Genomic DNA, 19,832 nt, shown 5'->3' with positions numbered 1-19,832 from the left:
ATCTCTAATATCTTCTAGTGTTACTTTTACCAGGAATGGTGTTAAGCACAAAGGTTAGAATGCTTGCCTTCCGAATAGAAAGTCACTAGGTCAAAACCCAGAAGAAACCTAAAAATAACCTTGCTATTTTTCTTTGGGTTGTGTTTCTCCCATGTTTTTATTTTTTAATAAATTCATGAGTACATCATTTCATTCTTTTTTTTTTAATTCACTGCAGCTCATGGGGGAAAATGTAATGTTTACTTTAAGCAAATTTCTGCCAATTTTCAAAAAACCAGCCAATTAAAAGTTAAGTGTTATAATCATTGTGCTATTACAGTAATCCCGACAGCTGTAAAACTCTAGAAAACATAAAGAGAACCGGGCAATAAAAAGGAATTTTACTTTTCGTTGATTGTTGTGCTTACACTTCAATGCTTTTAATTCTCACTATTCAATTCAATGATAGACATATATAAAAAGATATATATGTCCTAGAAGACTTGTTCTCAGGAAGTACTATAAATTGATTGGTCACTGGCTTTCCTGAAAGAGAAAAGTGGGATGGAAGAGCAGCAGAAGAATTGTGGAGTAGGAGAACATGGACTACTGCAACGTGCTCTACATGGGGCAGCCCTTGAAGAGTATTCGGAGACTTCAGCTTGTCCAGAATGCAGCCGCGCGAGCGATCGTGGGTGTACCTCGGTTCACCCACGTAACACCTATCCTCCGCGAGCTGCACTGGCTGCCCATTGGTCTCCGGATACGCTTCAAGGCGCTAGTCGTCACTTATAAAGCCCTTCATGGTATTGGATCTGGGTACTTGAGAGACCGCCTGCTGCCAATTACCTCCAATAGACCGATTAGATCCCACAGATTAGGCCTCCTCCGAATTCCATCCGCTGGCCAATGCCGACTGGCGACTACTCGGAGGAGAGCCTTCTCAGTGGCTGCTCCGACCCTCTGGAACGAGCTCCCCGTGGAGATTCGAACCCTCACCACCCTCCAGGCCTTCCGCAAGGCCCTTAAAACCTGGCTGTTCCGACAGGCCTGGGGCTAAAGAGCTCTTGCCCCCGTCTCGAATGGTATGACTGTTGTATGTTTTTAAATTATGTATTGTTATGCTTTGTTTTTTAAATTTCTTTTGTCTGTATTCCCCTTCCCTAGTTGAGTTGTGAGCCGCCCTGAGTCCCCTTCGGGGGGAAAGGGCAGCATATAAATGAAATAAACTGAACTGAACTGAACATAGCAACCTGCCAGCCAGGCTGAATTCCTTGCAAACTGCTGTCCAAGTGTTTCAATGTCTAGACAGCATGAGCAGAGGACAGGAGCAACGGAATGGTTGCTCCTTATCCTGCAGTGTGGATAAGTCTCTAAGACATGCTGCTTTTTAGTTACAGTATTTCCTTCCTTCCTTCCTTCCTTCCTTCCTTCCTTCCTTCCTTCCTTCCTTCCTTCCCTCCCTCCCTCCCTCCCTCCCTCCCTCCCTCCCTCCCTCCCTCCCTCCTTCCTTCCTTCCTTCCTTCCTTCCTTCCTTCCTTCCTTAGTGGAATGTCCTGAGGCTATTCAACCTGTGGACAAGCTAGAACTTGCTCCTGAATTCCAGCCGGATGTTGAGAAAGAGAAGCAACTAATCCGAGAAGTAAGTTGGCCGTGTCCTCTGAACACTGCTACGGGAAGGAAATTCTACGTTGAAGTTTTCCTCAATCTGATCTTCCAGATAGCTTAATTCTCCCATAAGCCCTAGCCAGCAGGGCAGATTGAGAGCCATAAAGGTTTCCTAGTACAGACCACATGTTAACTGACTTTTAGGGAATAACAAAATCACCCGACAAGGGAAGCTGAATCATGAGGCTCTTCCCCTTTGAAAACACATATTTCAAATTGATTCATTAAAGAGGAGGGTGGGTGTGCTTGTGCGTGAGGCTTCTACATGAGTTTGAAAGAAAGATGCTGCTACTTTAGGAGTTTCTCATTTTTGGGAGGAGCCTAAAGATAAAAGTGATGATGGTGTTAATAAAAGTTCCCTGGGAACAGTGGCGGGTTTCAAAAAATTGTTGGAACCTACTCTGTGGGTGTGGCCTCCTTTGTGGGAGTGGCTTGCCGGCCATGTGACCTGGTGGGAGTGGCTTGTCAGCCATGTGTTTTCTCTCTCTCTCTCTCTCTTTCCTTCCTTTTGTCTCTCTCTGTCCCTTTTTCCTTTTTTTCTTTCATCTCTCTCTCACTTTTTCTTTTTTTCTTTATTTCTTTCTTCCTTTCTTTCTCTTTTTCTTTCTCTTTCTCTCTCTGTGTGAGTGTGTGTGTGTGTGGTGGGTTTCAAAATTTTTTGGAACCTCTTCTGTAGGTGTGGCCTGCTTTCCGGGTCCACTGGTGGAACCTCTTCTAACCGGTTCGGTAGATTTGATGAACCGGTTCTACCGAATAGGTGCAAACTGGTAGGAACCCACCTCTGCCTGGGAAATATTTTCGGAAGATGGTCTCGTAAGGTCCCAGAAGTTTTCCCCGAACCACTGAGATGCCAAAGAGAGTCTGACTCGAGATGAGGCTTGCAAAAAGAAGCAGATTTTATTTTTGGCCAAAAACAAGATACTGGGTGGGACTATATCAGAGGTGGGTTCCTACCAGTTCACATCTATTCGGTAGAACCGGTTCGTCAAATCTACCGAACCGGTTAGAAGAGGTTCCACCAGTGGACCCGGAAAGCAGGCCACACCTACAGAAGAGGTTCCAAACTCTTTTGAAACCCACCACTGGTCCTTGGATAGGATTATTCTACACTATCATGCTCATATTTATAAAACTCAGTGCCTCTGTGAAAGGTAAGGACGACGACTGCGTTTGTGGTGCAATCAGAACATTGCGTGTGTTGAAGTTGTTTTAATGCAAACCAAAGATGCCTTTTAAAAAACAAGTTTACATCCTATTCTTATGCATGCCAGTGCTGTGTGTGAGGTAATTTAAGGTGGTTCTGACAAGTGTCGTCGGCATCTTCATATCCGGTCACATGGGCGGCAAGCCACTCCCATCCGGTCACATGGGCGGCAAGCCACTCCCACAAAGGAGGCCACACCCACAGAGTAGGTTCGAACAATTTTTGAAACCCACCACTGAACTATATCTAGAACATAGAGATACAATGCATGTGAGGAATAGCCTTGGGGAGGGCATGGTGCGCTTTTATAACTTCAGAATACCCTATTCTGGCCCTCTGGCCCATGCCTTCCTTGTAACCCCGCATTGGCTGTGCAGCAAGGAACAGAGGGGTTGAGTGCTTAGCAGCAGAGGGACTGGATGCTAAGCAACCCCGCTTCTAGAGATATCTACCAGGTGTGGAGTGGTACAGAAAAACAAGCAGAAGTTACATCGCTGGTAAAAACAAACGGCAAAGGCAATTATAATTCTGACAGGAGCAAAGCAATTCTTATAGAAGTGAAATAGCAAGTTATTATTATGATGTCCCTTCATTCTACCTATTCTACTATTATTATGTCCCTACAGCATTATCTCTGAAAACAATTGTCCTTTAGAGCTCAGCTATCTGTTTGTGAACCTCAAGATGTAGCATTTTGAGAAAACAACAGGCACAGCCAAGAAAGAAGGGGCTTCTGAAAGATAGTTCACTGTTTATTTTATATTTTTACCATTTTAACATAATTAAGGCATTGCTAACTCTCTGTGGACATTGGCTGATACTAGCTTTCTAGAAATAACTTATAATTTACAGCCCTGGAGAATCAATGTGGCTTCCATCCAAAATTAACGAGGGCTAATCCCACTTAGCTTTCTGGGTTAGCCAAAACTGCATTTGCTGAGGCCACAAAATTGAGCTTCTATAAAATCCTCCGCAAGTGAGCACCCACTAAATAAATTGTAATGCAAGCCTATAATTCCTGGCTGGGGAATTCTGGGAGTTAAAGTCTGCCAGGCTTAAAGTTGCCAAGCTTGGAGATCCCTGCCTGTTCTGACCTCCTCCTCCATCCAGTAACGAATGCTGAGACAAGCTTAAATGGAATGTCCTTTAATAACAAGAGCAGAATCTCGGTGGCTGAAAGCCAAGCAAACAGACAGATAAGGACCTTGGCAGCAAGTCCGACAAACCTTGGCAGCAATTCAGACAAACGTTGGCAGCAATCCCGCCTGCCAAGTTAGTATGTTCTCTTTAGTCAATGTATTGACTTCTGCAAGAAGGGCGTGTCACAAGCAGTCTTTTTTATAGTCTGGAGAGGAGCCTAATGACCACCAGCTGAGCGCAATTACCTCCTGTAATTGCGTAATTGTTCCTGACGCCAAGTAGCTCTTCGATGGCGTGCATCCAGGAACAACTCACTGCTGGCTTCTGGATCACACTCCCTTGTCTCCTCCCCACTGGTCCAAGGCTCAGGTGCCTTCTGGTGGCCAATCAGTCTCTCTGCGCCCTGCTCGGAGTCGGAACCCTGTCCAGGGTCCTCCAGAGCCGACTCATAGGGCCCTCATAGGGCTGTCGAGGTCTAGTGGCAGCTCCAATGGCTCCTGCTGGGCCACAACACCTGCCCTAGAAGGCAAGGTAGTGTAGAAGGTTTTTTTAATTATTTATTTTAATTAAATTTACAGTATAGGCCACCCGTCCCTTTCTACAAAGCGACTCTGGGTGATTTAAAGATGGATTATAATAGATTGCCTTGGCTGATTTTCCTGACATTTTCAGGAGTACGAGGAGAAGCTGGCCCAGCTGAAGGCAGAATATGAAGCTGAACAAGAGTCTCGTTTTCGGCTGGAGGAAGACATTAGCGCCTTGAGGAATGCTTATGATCTGAAGTTCCACCCTTTGGAAGAAAGTGTCAGGGGAGAAGTGGGTACAAGTGGAACAGGTACATGTGAAAGGTTCTTTGGGTCTTATAAGATTGTAGGTAAGATGGGGATCCAAAACTTGATTCTGGTTGCAGAATGTAACCTGATTATAATAATTATTATATAATAATTAAAATGTAAATTGTTCTTAGTTAGAAAATATGCATACTTACTTATTACATGCCTTGATCAAGGCACGGTACCAATCCAAAGAAAAACAAAATAGTTACAAAGTTGCAACCATTAAAATCAGTTAATAACCTAACAACCAACCAGTCAAATCAATATTTAGAACTAAAACAAATGCAACAACCGTACATATTAAAAGAATGTCCCAAAGTATTCCAGAACATGTCTGCATCCATGATTAATATAAACCTAACAATAACCTGGAAAGTATTCATATTACTCTGAGCAGGGTAAAATAACCAAGCTCTATGCTAATCTACTAGTCAAATAAAAAGGGTCTTTAAAAACATCACATTTGGAGAGATGAAGAGGTGTTCTGCCCCGGGCAACGAGATTCTGCTCAGGTAGGAATATCTTTCAGACCACGTTTATTATCAGGCATCCTTAATAACAAAACTTACAGTTCAGTGTTAAGATTCTTCTGACTTTCCATGATCTGTCCCATCACGTAGTGTAAAAAGATGATGATTTTATCCCCATGCTGAGTGGAGATGTAGAAAGCTACTATTCCGGTTCACAAAAGCAATTGAACTACCCGGCTATAAACTTTGCATGTGGGCAAGATGCCCCGGTGGCCAATCATAAACAGAGATGTGATCACATGTCATGGAACTCCATTTCCCATAAGGCAGTCTCTGTCTGCATCTCCCATGAGGTAGTTTCTTAAAGGAGACAGTTCTTAATTCCTACACTAGCTATATACTGCTGGGGCAGTACAGAAGGAGAGAGTTGATTTCTAGATTTTTAGGCTTGAGACCTGAAATCCCAGAGACTAGAGATTGCAATCCTAGAATGGCAAAGTAGCAATAGCAATAGCAGTTAGACTTATATACCGCTTCATAGGGCTTTCAGCCCTCTCTAAGCGGTTTACAGAGTCAGCATATCGCCTTCCACTGTCCCTGACTTTTCCAGCCCTCACCTCCAGGGAGTTTCTCCTTTTCGCCTGTGGAAAGACCCAGCTGCTCCGCTAGCTCCTTCTGCATGGGCCCAAGTGTGTCCTTATACGGGCAGCGAGTGGTCCAGTGGTCGCCCTTGCAGATACGGCATGACACAATCTTCTGCCCTTTTAGCTTGTTCATAGGGTCCTCCTCCTCCTGGCAATTCAAGTCCTGGAAAAGGGAAATAGCAATAGCAGTTAGACTTATATACCGCTTCATAGGGCTTTCAGCCCTCTCTAAGCGGTTTACAGAGTCCGCATATCGCCCCCAACAATCCGGGTCCTTATTTCACCCACCTCGGAAGGATGGAAGGCTGAGTCAACCTTGAGCCGGTGAGATTAGAACTGCTGAACTGCAGATAACAGTCAGCTGAAGTGGCCTGCAGTACTGCACCCTAACCACTGCGCCACCTTGCCCCCAGGGAACACAAAAAACTAGCAGGAGAAAAACAAGGCAGACAAATGCAGAATTATGAATGGGGGCGGGGAGGGATTTGATTGCAAGCACCCATAATTTGAACTAGACTCTGACTCATGTAGGGAGCCAGTGAAGAACCTTGTGATGGAACAAAACACAGGAAGACCATGAAAACCACAGGCAACCTGAACAACACTGCTGTGGACCAAAGTCAGGGATGGAAAGAGGAACCGAGAACCCCTATCAGGACACTACTTTAGTAATTTTAGATTGAAACACCCCAAACAGATGTAAATAAAGTCGCAGTATCTTCTGTTGAGCTTCTCTGGCATCCTATGAATATTATGAAATGAAAATTTGCAACTGTTTTACTGTAAGATCAGTAAATGGGTGTAAAGTCATCTGTCAATGCGCAGAGGAAGCTAGAGAATTGTCCCGAGACAAACGGGGAAATAACGGAGAAGGAGAAGGGTAATGAAGCCGTAACTCAGCTGTCTTAGCAATAGCAATAGCAATAGCAGTTAGACTTATATACCGCTTCATAGGGCTTTCAGCCCTCTCTAAGCGGTTTACAGAGTCAGCATATTGCCCCCAACAACAATCCGGGTCCTCATTTCACCCACTTTGGAAGGATGGAAGGCTGAGTCAACCTTGAGCCAGTGAGATTTGAGCCGCCGAACTGCAGATAGCAGTCAGCTGAAGTGGCCTGCAGTACTGCACCCTAACCACTGCGCCACCTTGGTCTTATGTCTTGTCCCATTCAGCCGGAGACAATAAGACATCCAAGGCAAAACTTCCATAAACATTCTGTCATGTCTTGCCAGCAGAGATTACAAAATACTGCTAGACTTAAAGTATCATCATCATCGTAGTAGTAGTTATATTGAAAATCCTAATCATAAATCAAGGCACTTAAGGAAGATTATAAAGGGGAAAGAAGGGACTGCAAAGCTTCTCAGAATTTTAATGACGGAGGATCTGCTGAATAACATTGAACATTCCAGGAAATTAGATTTTTTTTTGGTGGTGTGGGGTGGTGTGTGTGTGTGTGTGTGTGTGTGTGAGAGAGAGAGAGAGAGAGAGAGAGAGAGAGAGAGAGACAGAAAGAAAGAAAGAAAAAAAGAAAGAAAGAAAGAAAGAAAGACAGGAGAGAGAGAGAGAGAGAGAGGGAGAGACTTTGCCTTCTTCCTGACTAACAAAACTCCATAATACATTATGTCTAATATTTTAATATCTGTTCTAAAGCGCCAGAGAAAATTGATAGGGTCAATGTTGTCTTGAGGTATGGCAAAACTCTTTATCCTGGGCAATGAATGGTAAGCTGATGCGCCTGTGTATTGCAGCCGCCCCCCCCCATCAGATTCCTTGTCATATTGCAGAAGCAGATTATGCTACCATCTTCTTGATTTTACTGATTGCAGCTGCCATCTGCTAACTCCCAAGTACTGCCTTTGCCAGCCGGGGAACATTCTCCCTGCCAACAGGAAGGTGATTAGCTGAACTCTTTGGCGCAATAAACCCAATGCCCTTCCTCAGATTTTAGACTGTGTTCTGGGGAGATCCAGGGGGGGGGGGGTCTTGCTTTGGCTTTCGGAAGAGATGAACAGTGCAGTGTTGGAGTAACCGGTTGCTCCAGTTAATTTTTTTTACTTCTTTACTACTGGGATCTTGTGAATTAAGACCATTCAGATTGAAGTGCTGATGCCTAAATGGCACCAGCCACGACTTTATTTATTTTATTATTTATTAATAAAATTTATATGCCGCCCAATCCCGAAGGACTCCGGGATCCCGAAAGACTCTTAGTTTTTATCCTCAATCCTAGAGAACCTGTGGCAACTGATGTTTTGCAGGAGTTATAGGCTAAATTAGACTGCGCATAAATGAAACAAAATGTTTAAAAGTCATGATATTTATGTAGGTAATTACCAAGCACCTCTGATTTATATTAAAATAACCACAATATCTTTACAATCCCCAAGGCAGGAGTGTCAAACTCTGCAGGGAGGATGCATAATGCGTTGGCTACGCCAACCCCTGGTTTAGTGAATTGGGGGTGGGGGAAAGTCACTATACGTCACTTGACAACGATGTGACCATGCAAATTTGACACCCCTGCCCCAAGGCATCCCAGAGCCGAGGTGGCACAGTGGTTAGGGTGCAGTACTGCAGGCCACTTCAGCTGACTGTTATCTGCAGTTCGGCGGTTCTAATCTCACCGGCTCAAGGTTGACTCAGCCTTCCATCCAGTGGTGGGTTTCAAAAATTGTTCGAACCTACTCTGTGGGTGTGGCCTCCTTTGTGGGAGTGGCTTGCCGCCCATGTGACCGGATGGGAGTGGCTTGCCGTTCATGTGACCGGATATGAAGATGCCGACGACACTTGTCAGAACCACCTTAAATGACCTCACACACAGCACTGGCCTGCATAAGAATATGATGTAAACTTGTTTTTTAAAAGGCATCTTTGGTTTGCGTTAAAACAACTTCAACACACGCAATGTTCTGATTGCACCACAAACGCAGTAGTCATCCTTACCTTTCCCAGAGGCACTGAGTTTTATAAATAGGAGCATGATAGTGTAGAATAATCATATCCAAGGACCAGTGGTGGGTTTCAAAAAAGTTTGGAACCTCTTCTGTAGGTGTAGCCTGCTTTCCGGGTCCACCGGTGGAATCTCTTCTAACCGGTTCGGTAGATTTGACGAGCCGGTTCTACCGAATAGGTGCGAACTGGTAGGAACCCACCTCTGCTTCCATCCTTCCGAGGTGGGTGAAATGAGAATCCAGACTGTGGGGGCGATATGCTGACTCTGTAAACCGCTTAGAGAGGGCTGTTGCTATTGCTAATATTTGGAAAATGAAAGTTGAAAAATTTGACCCAGCCTAGACTGCACAAATAAGCTGGAAGTGCTGCTTCTTTGAGTGATTGAAGCTCCCAAACTTTGATCAAAGGAACTCATATAAAGCATATTACAACGTTTTATAAGTCACCTGGATATAACCAGGATAGACTCTGGAAAGGTGATCCAGTGAATCGGTGAGAGTTGTTAAACAGTTATCACCCTTTGTCTCTTCATAGAGACTTCAAAGCAATGAGGAGGCCCCGAATGTTTGCCTGGCCCTTCAGGAAGCTTAGATGTTTTTTTTAAAAATGCCTCTCCAAATAAATTCCAACTACAAAGGGTTAACAGAGCTTTCTCCTAATGTCTTTCTTATTTTATCTCCATCTTCTGTTTGTCCTAGAAATGACAGTGTCAGCTGAAGCTCTCTGTGATCAAGTTCCTTCACCCTTCATCCCTGTCGCAGATACTGAATTGTCAGCTAAGGTAGTAGTATTCTGCCTGATGGAACTCTGTGTCCTTGTTATAAAGCTGTGCTGGCTGGGGGATTCTGGGAGTTGAAGTCCACAGGACTTAAAGTCACCAAGGTTGAGAAACACTGATGTAGTAGCTCTGAATTGACCTAGTTGGCAGAGAGGGAAGATGTGTGTGTCATACATGTCCTCTATGTCGTACATGGCGTCCCGCCGCTATGTCGGACATAGCGCCGGGGTAGCAGGGCGGCTTTGCCCGCTTGCCTCACCAGCCATAAACCTCACCGCACGTCATTGACTGCATATGTAGGAGGGGAGGGACATGGGTGTTACACATCTTGAAAATGCTCCATTTTAGTCTGATTCCGATTACACGAGCGTTGTGAGGTCAACAGCTGGATGGCTTTTCAGTTTGGAGCATCTTCAACAAACGTAGAATAGATTGTTTGCTCTTCCTTTCCCCTGCGTTGGTAGGGCTGACGTCTGACAACATCAAAACCAAAGATAATAGCAGTGGTGGGATTCAGCCGGTTCGCACCTATTCGGGAGAACCGGTTGGTAACTTTCTAAGCAGTTGGGAGAACCGGTTGTTGGAAGAAATCTCCTTTTGTTTTTTCCCCACTTTCCAGGGCTAATCCTGTAAGGAAGGCAGGAAGGAAACATTCTGGTGTTGTTTCTAGCCGAATCTTTATTTTTTTTTTGCGTAGAAATTTTTTTTATTTTCCATTTTCATAGCATATAATCACATGTATGCTATTACATAGTCAATATCATGTTGTATTATTAAGTAATTACATCAATTCATCTTACCATCAACTACCAAAGGGGAAAAAAACCAGTTATTGGCTCTTCTGCTCTCCATACACCATATTTATACCTTAACCGACACTTTCTTCCCCCTCTCTCCTCCCCCTTTCTACATCCTTTCTTCCCTCCATCGTTTTCTACTCTACTTCCCCTTCCTTTCTCCTTCTACTCTCTCCCCTTACCACTCCTCCTTGTACACCTCATCTTCCCCCCTCACCCTCTCTCCTGTCTCTCTCTTCCTGTCTTTCTTCTCTCCTCTGCTTCCCACTCTTCCTCTAATTCACTTGGGGTATTTCAGCTTCTGAGCAAACTCCCTTTTGTGTTGATGGTATTTATAATTCCATTTCAATATACATAAAAAAGAAAAAATAGCAGTATACATATACAATCATAATACCTTAAAATCCAACACCCCTCCTCCAACTTAGTAAACTCCGCTCCCTCCCCCCCAACCCCCCAACCTTCCCCCCCCCTGACTTCCCAGAACCAATACAAGGTATAAATCTTTAACAAAAACAGTTTAAAATATACTTAAAGAGAAAGTAGAAAATTAATAACGTCTTTGAATTGAGCTTAGCTCCTCCTTGCTAGGCTAACTATAAACTATTTGTATCATTTCTGATCTTAATCATAAGCTATCTGAAATTTCCTAGACCCATATTTATTTTGAATATAGTCAATCCATTTTTTTCCAGCCTCATCTTTATTGCCCTGCTTACAGAAACTGCCTCTCCGGGTTAACCCTTATGACATTGTAACAGCTAAGGCGAAGCGCCCATCGACCTGAGTGACATTGAGTTGGCCACGCCCACCCAGTCACATGACCACTGAGCCCCACCTACCCAGCTGGTCATTAGGGCAGCGGACCGGTTGTTAAATTGTTTGAATCTCACCACTGGATAATAGGAAGCAGCTGCGGTATGCTCCAATCAGCTTTGACTTTAGACTTAATTCTACAAATTTAGCCCACCTTGATTTATTCTGCCCCATTTTCCTTTAGGAGGCATGTAAGTACAGATTTCTGCCAACCAGACCTAATGTATATCGCTCCCACAACTGTGCTTTTTTGTGCTCAGGAGTCCAATATGGAGGAGTCACCTGCTCCTCCAGTGGACCAGCAAGTGAGGAAAGTTTTTCGACCAGACACACCTGGGCCTGGGACCGATGTAGTTGAAGACATTCTTATACCTATAAACCAGCAGGAAGTACTTGCCAGGTCAGTAACTGAGAAGACAGACGGAGACAAAGGAATGGGGTTTATGAATTTTATTTATTTATTTGTTCGTTTGTTTGTTAAATTTCTAGGCCGCCCAATCCCGGAGGACTCCGGGCGGCTTACAAAGAAAGAAAAAGAAAAGCAAAATAAAAGAATAATTTAAAAATTCCCAACACGCATACATTTCTAATCGGGGCTGGACCTTTACAATAAGGTCAACAGCCCCAGGCCTGCCAGAACAGCCAGGTTTTAACAGCTTTCCTGAAGGCCATGAGAGTGGGCAAGGTCCGGACCTCTGGAGGTAGCTGGTTCCACAGGGTCGGAGCAGCCACAGAGAAGGCTCTCCTCCGGGGGCCCGCCAGCCGACACTGAATGCCTCTTGTTGCTATTTAAAGGAAAACAATTCAGTTTTAAAAAAACAAAACACTATATTTTTCACAGTGAAAATAAATGAGACAAATCGGGTCAAATTAGACCCCCTCACCCTAACTGTACCTAGGCTTGATTAGTCTGAAGTTGTGGGATATTTGAATTTGGTATCTTCTTCCCAATCTCTCCCTTACTGTCTCTAGGTACGTATTTAGTGTTCTAACTTGGAATTAGATGTTCTAGACTGAAATCAGTGTTGGGCAGAAGAGATGCAACTGATTAGAGAATATGGAATAGAGGTTAATGCTGGCTATCAGCTTGGCTGTTCTCCCTAGTGGTGGAGGCAGCATCCAGACTGGGTTAACCTTCATCCACTCATCTCGAGGACTGGGTCTGATAACGTTGTTTAACCACGCCCCCTGCTAGGTAGACCAGCTTTAGACTTAGTCCCTCGATGAGGGCGGCTGCGTCATCGCTTTCTCCAGTTTTTAACCAACATTGGATGTGGATTGAAAAAAGTTGGAGGTTCAGTTAAGGCCCTTGTCACCTCAAGGCTAGATTATTGCAACGCGCTCTACATGGGGCTACCCTTGAAAAGCGTTTGGAGACTGCAGCTAGTCCAGAATGCGGCCGCGCGAGTGATATTGGGTGTACCGAGGTACACCCACGTTACACCTATCCTCCGCGAGCTGCACTGGCTACCAATTGGTCTCGGGACGCAATTCAAGGTGTTGGTTATTACCTTTAAAGCCCTACATGGCTTAGGGCCAGCGTACCTGCGAGACCGCCTACTGTCACATACCTCCCAGCGGCCGGTGAGATCCCACAGATTGGGCCTCCTTCAGATGCCGTCAGCCAGACAATGTCGGCTGGCGGCTCCCCGGAGGAGAGCCTTCTCTGTGGCTGGCTCAGGTGACACCTGGTGGCCAACCAGCCTCTCTGTGCCCTGCTCGGAGTCGGAACCCTGTCCAGGGTCCTCCACATCCTCCAGAGCCGACTCGCAGGGCCCCTCGCTGTCGGAGTCTGGTGGCAGCTCCAACAGCTCCTGCTGGGCCACAGCACATCCCCATGATGTTCATTTTTTTTTCTCAGCCTGTGAGTGAGAAATCATTCTTAGCTGCACTAGTGCTAAAGCAGAGTCCCCCCTTATTTTGCCACCACCCAAGGGCAGCCCCGCAATGTGTCAACCCATTATACTTTTAGGTGACTGTAGTGATTTGAACAAACAGCGTTGAAAGCAGGATAAGGCAAAAGATCCCGTCAATTTCATGTCAGTATAATTTTCTGCCGACTCGAAGATGAACGGGTAGCACTTAACTCTGCCTTGGTGAAATGCTCTTAACTGGTGTGGTACTTCATTCACTTCCAAACTATCCATTTGGAGTTGCTGAAATATTTTGCGGTCTTAAGATCAGTAATAAAAGTCACTGACATGACAAAACAGCTTGCCTGCCCTGTTCAACTTTTTTTCTGCAGCGGGTGGTCCAGTCCTAGTGGGCTTTTCCATCGCGTAGCACAGAGGCCGCAGACTTCAGGGGCTCTCAACAGGCCCTTCATGGTGGAAGGATCCCCGAGTTTAGAAAGAGTTTTAAAAAACGTGCCTAAAGTTTGTGACCCGACAAATGTGTGCACGACAAAAGCGCGCCAACAAACCGCAGCGAGAAAACTGCGATGTTGAAATTGCGCCCACAACAGCGCACCGACAAAAGCGCGATTAGGGTTAAGGTAAGGGTTAGGGTAAGGGTTAGGGTAAGGGTTAGGGTTAGGGTTAGGGTTAGGGTTAGGTTCAGGGTTAGGTTCAGGGTTAGGTTCAGGGTTAGGTTTAGGGTTAGGTTCAGGGTTAGGTTTAGGGTTAGGTTCAGGGTTAGGGTTAGATTCAGGGTTAGGGTTAGGTTCAGGGTTAGGTTCAGGGTTAGATTCAGGGTTAGGTTCAGGGTTAGGTTTAGGGTTAGGTTTAGGGTTAGGTTCAGGGTTAGGTATAGGTTTAGGGTTAGGGTTAGGGTTAGATTCAGGGTTAGGGTTAGGTTCAGGGTTAGGTTCAGGGTTAGGGTTAGGTTCAGGGTTAGGGTTAGGTTCAGGGTTAGGTTCAGGCTTAGGTTCAGGGTTAGGTTTAGGGTTAGGTTCAGGGTTAGGTTCAGGGTTAAGTTCAGGGTTAGGTTCAGGGTCAGGTTCAGGGTTAGGTTTAGGGTTAGATTTAGGGTTAGGTTCAGGGTTAGGTTCAGGGTTAGGTTCAGGGTTAGGGTTAGGTTCAGGGTTAGGTTCAGGGTTAGGTTTAGGGTTAGGTTTAGGGTTAGGTTCAGGGTTAGGTTCAGGGTTAGGTTCAGGGTTAGGGTTAGGTTCAGGGTTAGGTTCAGGGTTAGGGTTAGGTTTAGGGTTAGGTTCAGGGTTAGGGTTAGGGTTAGGTTCAGGGTTAGGTTCAGGGTTAGGTTCAGGGTTAGGTTTAGGGTTAGGTTCAGGGTTAGGGTTAGGGTTAGGTTCAGGGTTAGGTTCAGGGTTAGGTTCAGGGTTAGGTTCAGGGTTAGGGTTAGGGTTAGGTTCAGGGTTAGGTTTAGGGTTAGGTTTAGGGTTAGGTTCAGGGTTAGGTTCAGGGTTAGGTTCAGGGTTAGGGTTAGGTTCAGGGTTAGGTTCAGGGTTAGGTTTAGGGTTAGGTTTAGGGTTAGGTTCAGGGTTAGGGTTAGGGTTAGGTTCAGGGTTAGGTTCAGGGTTAGGTTCAGGGTTAGGTTTAGGGTTAGGTTCAGGGTTAGGTTCAGGGTTAGGGTTAGGGTTAGGTTCAGGGTTAGGTTCAGGGTTAGGGTTAGGGTTAGGTTCAGGGTTAGGTTCAGGGTTAGGTTTAGGGTTAGGTTCAGGGTTAGGTTCAGGGTTAGGTTCAGGGTTAGGTTTAGGGTTAGGTTTAGGGTTAGGTTCAGGGTTAGGGTTAGGGTTAGGTTCAGGGTTAGGTTCAGGGTTAGGTTCAGGGTTAGGTTCAGGGTTAGGTTCAGGGTTAGGTTCAGGGTTAGGTTCAGGGTTAGGGTTAGGGTTAGGTTCAGGGTTAGGTTCAGGGTTAGGTTCAGGGTTAGGTTCAGGGTTAGGGTTAGGTTCAGGGTTAGGTTCAGGGTTAGGTTCAGGGTTAGGGTTAGGTTCAGGGTTAGGTTCAGGGTTAGGTTCAGGGTTAGGGTTAGAGTTATTACCTTGTTTTCATGTTGTTTGTTGATGGCATGCTTTTGTTGGCGCGCTGTTGTCAGCGCACTGTTGTGGGCGCAATTTTGACATCACGGTTTTCTCGCCACGGTTTTGTCGGTGTGCTTTTATCGTGCACGCATTTGTCGGTGAACCCCTAAAGTTAAGATGACTCTCTGGCCTCTTAGACTGCAGATGCTAGAGCAACAGGTGGTTGGCGGAGAACAGGCCAAGAACAAAGACCTGAAGGAGAAGCATACACGTCGGAAGAAGATTGCGGATGAGCGGAAGCAGCAGCTCCTGGAAGCTCTGCAGAAATCAGACGAGGACAGCAGCGACTGGGTCCTCCTCAACGTCTACGACTCTATCCAGGAGGAAGTGCGAGCCAAAAGTCGATTGCTGGAAAAGATAAAGGAAAAGGTGATCTATGCTTTTATTTATTTCCAGTCCGTTTCGAGTATGAAATGGCCGGAGGTGCACAAGTTTAAGAAGTTTCTTTTTTAAGCACTGGTTTTCAACACATAGGTCAGGGCCCAGATGCTGACTTGGTCATAAATCGAGGACTGATCCATGTGTTGGATCCTGATCCATGTGTTGGGCTACACCAGTTTCACTGTCATGCTTCTTTATTTAGGCGGTTCCACCACAAAACCGCGTTCGACTAAAGCGCGCTCGACGAAACTGCGTAGCTGACGTCGTCACAGCGTGACGAAAAAAGCACGCTGTGAACGCTAAAGCTAAAATTAACCCCTAAACCTAAACCTAAGCCCCCTAAACCTAACCCTAAACCTAACCCTAAACCTAACCCTTAACCTAACCCTAAACCTAACCCTAAACCTAACCCTTAACCTAACGCTAAACCTAACCCTAACCCTTAACCTAACCCTAAACCTAACCCTAACCCTTAACCTAACCCTAAATCTAACCCTAACCCTTAACCTAACCCTAACCCTAAACCTAAACCTAACCCTTACCTTAACTTGAATCGGCTTGCTTTCAAAGCGCTTTTTAAAGCGCCCTTTTTTCTCCGCGGTCGCTGTTGTCGCGCTGCTGATGACGTCAGCGATGCGGTTTAATCGGGCGCGCTTTAGTGGAGCGCGGTTTTGTCGTGCCACGTATTTAGGCTGATTAAGACGCATTATGCTTTTTTTGTGTATCTCCATATGTTCCTGATTTAGATAATTGGTATGAAGATGCTGTTAGTATTATATTCGGGTGCTTATCTTTTGGCTTTTTACATGATGCCGCATGCCCGTTGCCTTACCCAGAGTGGGACATACCGTATATTAAATTGATTATAAAACATCTACTATACTTTTACCCAACAATTCTCTCCTTCCCAGCTGCGGGCAGCTGAGACTGAAATCAAAGATCTACAGTCAGAGTTTGAGCTGGAAAGGATTGATTACCTGGCCACCATCCGCCGCCAGGAGCGAGAACTCCTGCTCTTCCAGCAGCTCCTGGACCAAGTGCAGCCCCTCATACGACGGGACTGCACTTATAGCAATTTTGATAAAATCAAGCGGGAGTCCACCTGGGATGAGGAATCAAGCTGCTGGAAGATCCCAGAGCCTGTCACTCAGAAGACCAGCCTCCCTGCAGGTAAGAGAAGCTTCAGGCACTACAGCAGAGGTGGGTTCCTACCAGTTCGCACCTATTCGGTAGAACCGGTTCATCAAATCTACCGAACCGGTTAGAAGAGATTCCACCAGTGGACCCGGAAAGCAGGCCGCATCTACAGAAGAGGTTCCAGAATTTTTTGAAACCCACCACTGGTCCTTGGATAGGATTATTCTACACTATCATGCTCCTATTTATAAAACTCAGTGCCTCTGTGAAAGGTAAGGATAACTACTGCGTTTGTGGTGCAATCAGAACATTGCGTGTGTTGAAGTTGTTTTAACACAAGCCAAAGATGCCTTTTAAAAAAGAAGTTTACATCCTATTCTTATGCATGCCAGTGCTGTGTGTGAGGTAATTTAAGGTGGTTCTGACAAGTGTCGTCGGCATCTTCATATCCGGTCACATGGGCGACAAGCCACTCCCATCAGGTCACCTGGGCAGCAAGCCACTCCCACAAAGGAGGTCACACCCACAGAGTAGGTTCAAACAATTTTTGAAACCCACCACTGCACTACAGTGTCATCATCTGGATAGAATTGCTCCAGACTCTCAACTCAGGCAAGAAAAAATTCTCTAGACTAGGCAAATGCATTCCACCAACTTCCTAGACTAATTCATGTAGCACAAGTGGTCCTCAGCCATTCATTTAATTGTTCAATTCATTGAATGACCATCTGCAGTTACAAATGGCACTGAAGAAAGTGATTTAACAACCATTTTTCACACTTGTGACCATTTCAGCATCTCCAGCATCTCTGGGCGGCATACAAATCTATTAAAAGTTGAAAGTTGAAAAAAGTCCATGGTCAAAATTCAGAGGCTTGGCAATTGGCTCATATTTATGACGGTTGAGGTGCCCCAGGGTCATGTACGCACCTTTTGCGACCTTCCGACAAGCAAAGTCGGTGGGGAAGTCAGATTCACTTAACGACTGTGTTCCTAACTTAACAACTGCAGTGATTTACTTAACAATTGTGGCAAGAAAGGTCACAATGGGGCGAAAGTCACTTAAGAAATGCCTCCCTTTACAACAGAAATTTTGGGGTCCAATTGTGGTCATAAATCGAGGACTACCTACATGCTAATCCCAAATATGAACTGTTGGTTTGGTTTACTGGATGAATGTAGCAATTAAAGATTGTAAACTGTCATTTAAGTCAACCTAGACAAGTAGGATTTATTCAAATAATAATAATAATAATTAAAAAATAAGCCAGGAACTGGAATGAAACAAAACTGGAAATCTGTCAAAGCAAGAGGTATTAGAATTAGGAGAGCCTTTAGTGTAGTTTAGCATTTTTATTTTATTCGCCATATGCTTATGTGTAAGTATAGTTAAAGTCCTATTTTTATAATTCAGCAAATGGCACTCTCTATTTTTTATGTATCCACCCATCGGCCCATCCAGTTTAAAGTCTGCCTGACTGCCAAGACTAGGTGACTTGGAATTAAAAGTAAGAAAAATAAAAAAAAAACGAGATCATGGGTTGTTGTCATATAACTCTTTGTGTAGGTGTGGCGATCACCCATGGCCCAGTGCATAATAGGGCATGCGCAGCCACGCTGAACCACATAGGAAAAAACAAACTCCTAAAGAACAGAACATCCTGATAGTACTCCATAACATCCTGATAGTACAACATAACATCCTGATAGTTCACTCTAGATGTGCCTTACCCAACGACGCCCAGGATTTGGCCATATATAGACAGAACTTCCCTGAGCAGTAGATTAGCAATTGTAGTTTGACAGGCTGTCTTAAATCACATGCTGATTGCTCCTCCTGCCTTTGTCTTATCTCAATAAAGGGTCCAATCTGGGTCGCTCCATCCCGAGAAAACTCGTGTCCGTGTCTTTTCTCCACATTGGCCTCATGGACGAACCACGGGTACATCACAATGGGTGGCCCAAAGATAACAGATAAAGCACACTTCCCAATCCAACGTTCCACCCCAAAGCCTAGAATAGCCTTTAATAGCTTCCTGGGCATTCAGAAAATCCCTGCCATTGCCTGCATTGTCATTTACAAGAAGGCAAACTAAAGAATGTGCTCTCTTCTCCAGCCCCATAGGGCCCATATCACGATGTCCCACGCCTTCTGTTCTGGAAGACCATTTCCGAAACCTCAGATTGTCCTTTGGGAACACAGATCTGTTCTTAGAAACAGAAAGTGGTGCTTTGCTTTCCAGCATTTTAAAGTTTGTGTAATGCTAAAACACTCTAAAGCCATTCAAAGGGTAAACAGGAGCATGTGTGTGTCAGTGGTGGGTTTCAAATTTTTTTAGAACCTCTTCTGTAGGTGTGGCCTGCTTTGTGGGAGTGGCTTGCCGGCCATGTGACCATGTGGGAGTGGCTTGCGAGCCATGTGACCGTGTGGGAGTGGCTTCGGTTGGAACAGGGCCGGCGGCGCACACATGCGTACTAGCGTCTGTGCAATGCTCCAGCTGCTCCTGGAGGATCGCGCAGGCGTTGTATGCGTCCAGCGCATGCGTGGAAGCGCAGAACTCATCAAAACCGGGTAAGGAGCGCGGGCGGGCAGGTAGGCCAGTCGCCGTTCCCGGAAGTTACTTACTTCCGGGTTTGCCGACCAACCGGTTCGCAGGGACCGCGGCGAACCAGTTGAAACCCACCCCTAGAGTCATGTGACTGGGTGGGCATGGCCAACTTGTAAAATGTGGTGAAACACACTTAACAACGCTCTTGCTTAGCAACCAAAATGTTGGCTCAGGAACTCTGGCATTGAAGTGTGCAAGTCTTAAAGCTGTCAAGTTACAAGACCCTTGCACCCCTAACCCTTTAGAAAAAAAAACCTAGGGGTGTTCAAACTTGACAGCTTTAAGACTTGTCGACTTCAACTCCCAGAATTCCTCCTCCAGTCACGTTGGCTCAGGAACTCTGGCATTGAAGCACACAAGTCTTAAAGCTGTCAAGTTACAAGACCCTTGAACCCCTAACCCTTTAGAAAAAAAACCCCCAGGGATGTTCAAACTTGACAG

The 19,832-nt window shown here is 45.3% G+C and overlaps 1 protein-coding gene across 1 annotated transcript in view; it reads left to right on the top strand.

Annotated features, from left to right (window-relative positions):
* Positions 1-19,832, top strand: part of KIF17 (kinesin family member 17) — a 37,687-nt gene that overhangs the window by 12,446 nt on the left and 5,409 nt on the right. The window contains exons 6-11 of the mRNA XM_087710944.1: positions 1,527-1,621; positions 4,664-4,826; positions 9,596-9,678; positions 11,549-11,688; positions 15,402-15,633; positions 16,557-16,815. Of these exons, the coding sequence (XP_087567070.1) occupies positions 1,527-1,621; positions 4,664-4,826; positions 9,596-9,678; positions 11,549-11,688; positions 15,402-15,633; positions 16,557-16,815 (972 nt within the window). The remainder of the gene's footprint in view (positions 1-1,526; positions 1,622-4,663; positions 4,827-9,595; positions 9,679-11,548; positions 11,689-15,401; positions 15,634-16,556; positions 16,816-19,832) is intronic.

Source organism: Thamnophis sirtalis, unplaced genomic scaffold (assembly GCF_051295495.1).
Source record: "Thamnophis sirtalis isolate CommonGarterSnake01/CBP01778 unplaced genomic scaffold, rThaSir2_p1.2 scaffold_3, whole genome shotgun sequence".
Taxonomy (NCBI): domain Eukaryota; kingdom Metazoa; phylum Chordata; class Lepidosauria; order Squamata; family Natricidae; genus Thamnophis; species Thamnophis sirtalis.
The sequence above is the reverse complement of the archived record's forward strand: the minus strand, read 5'-3'. Positions and strand labels throughout refer to the sequence as shown.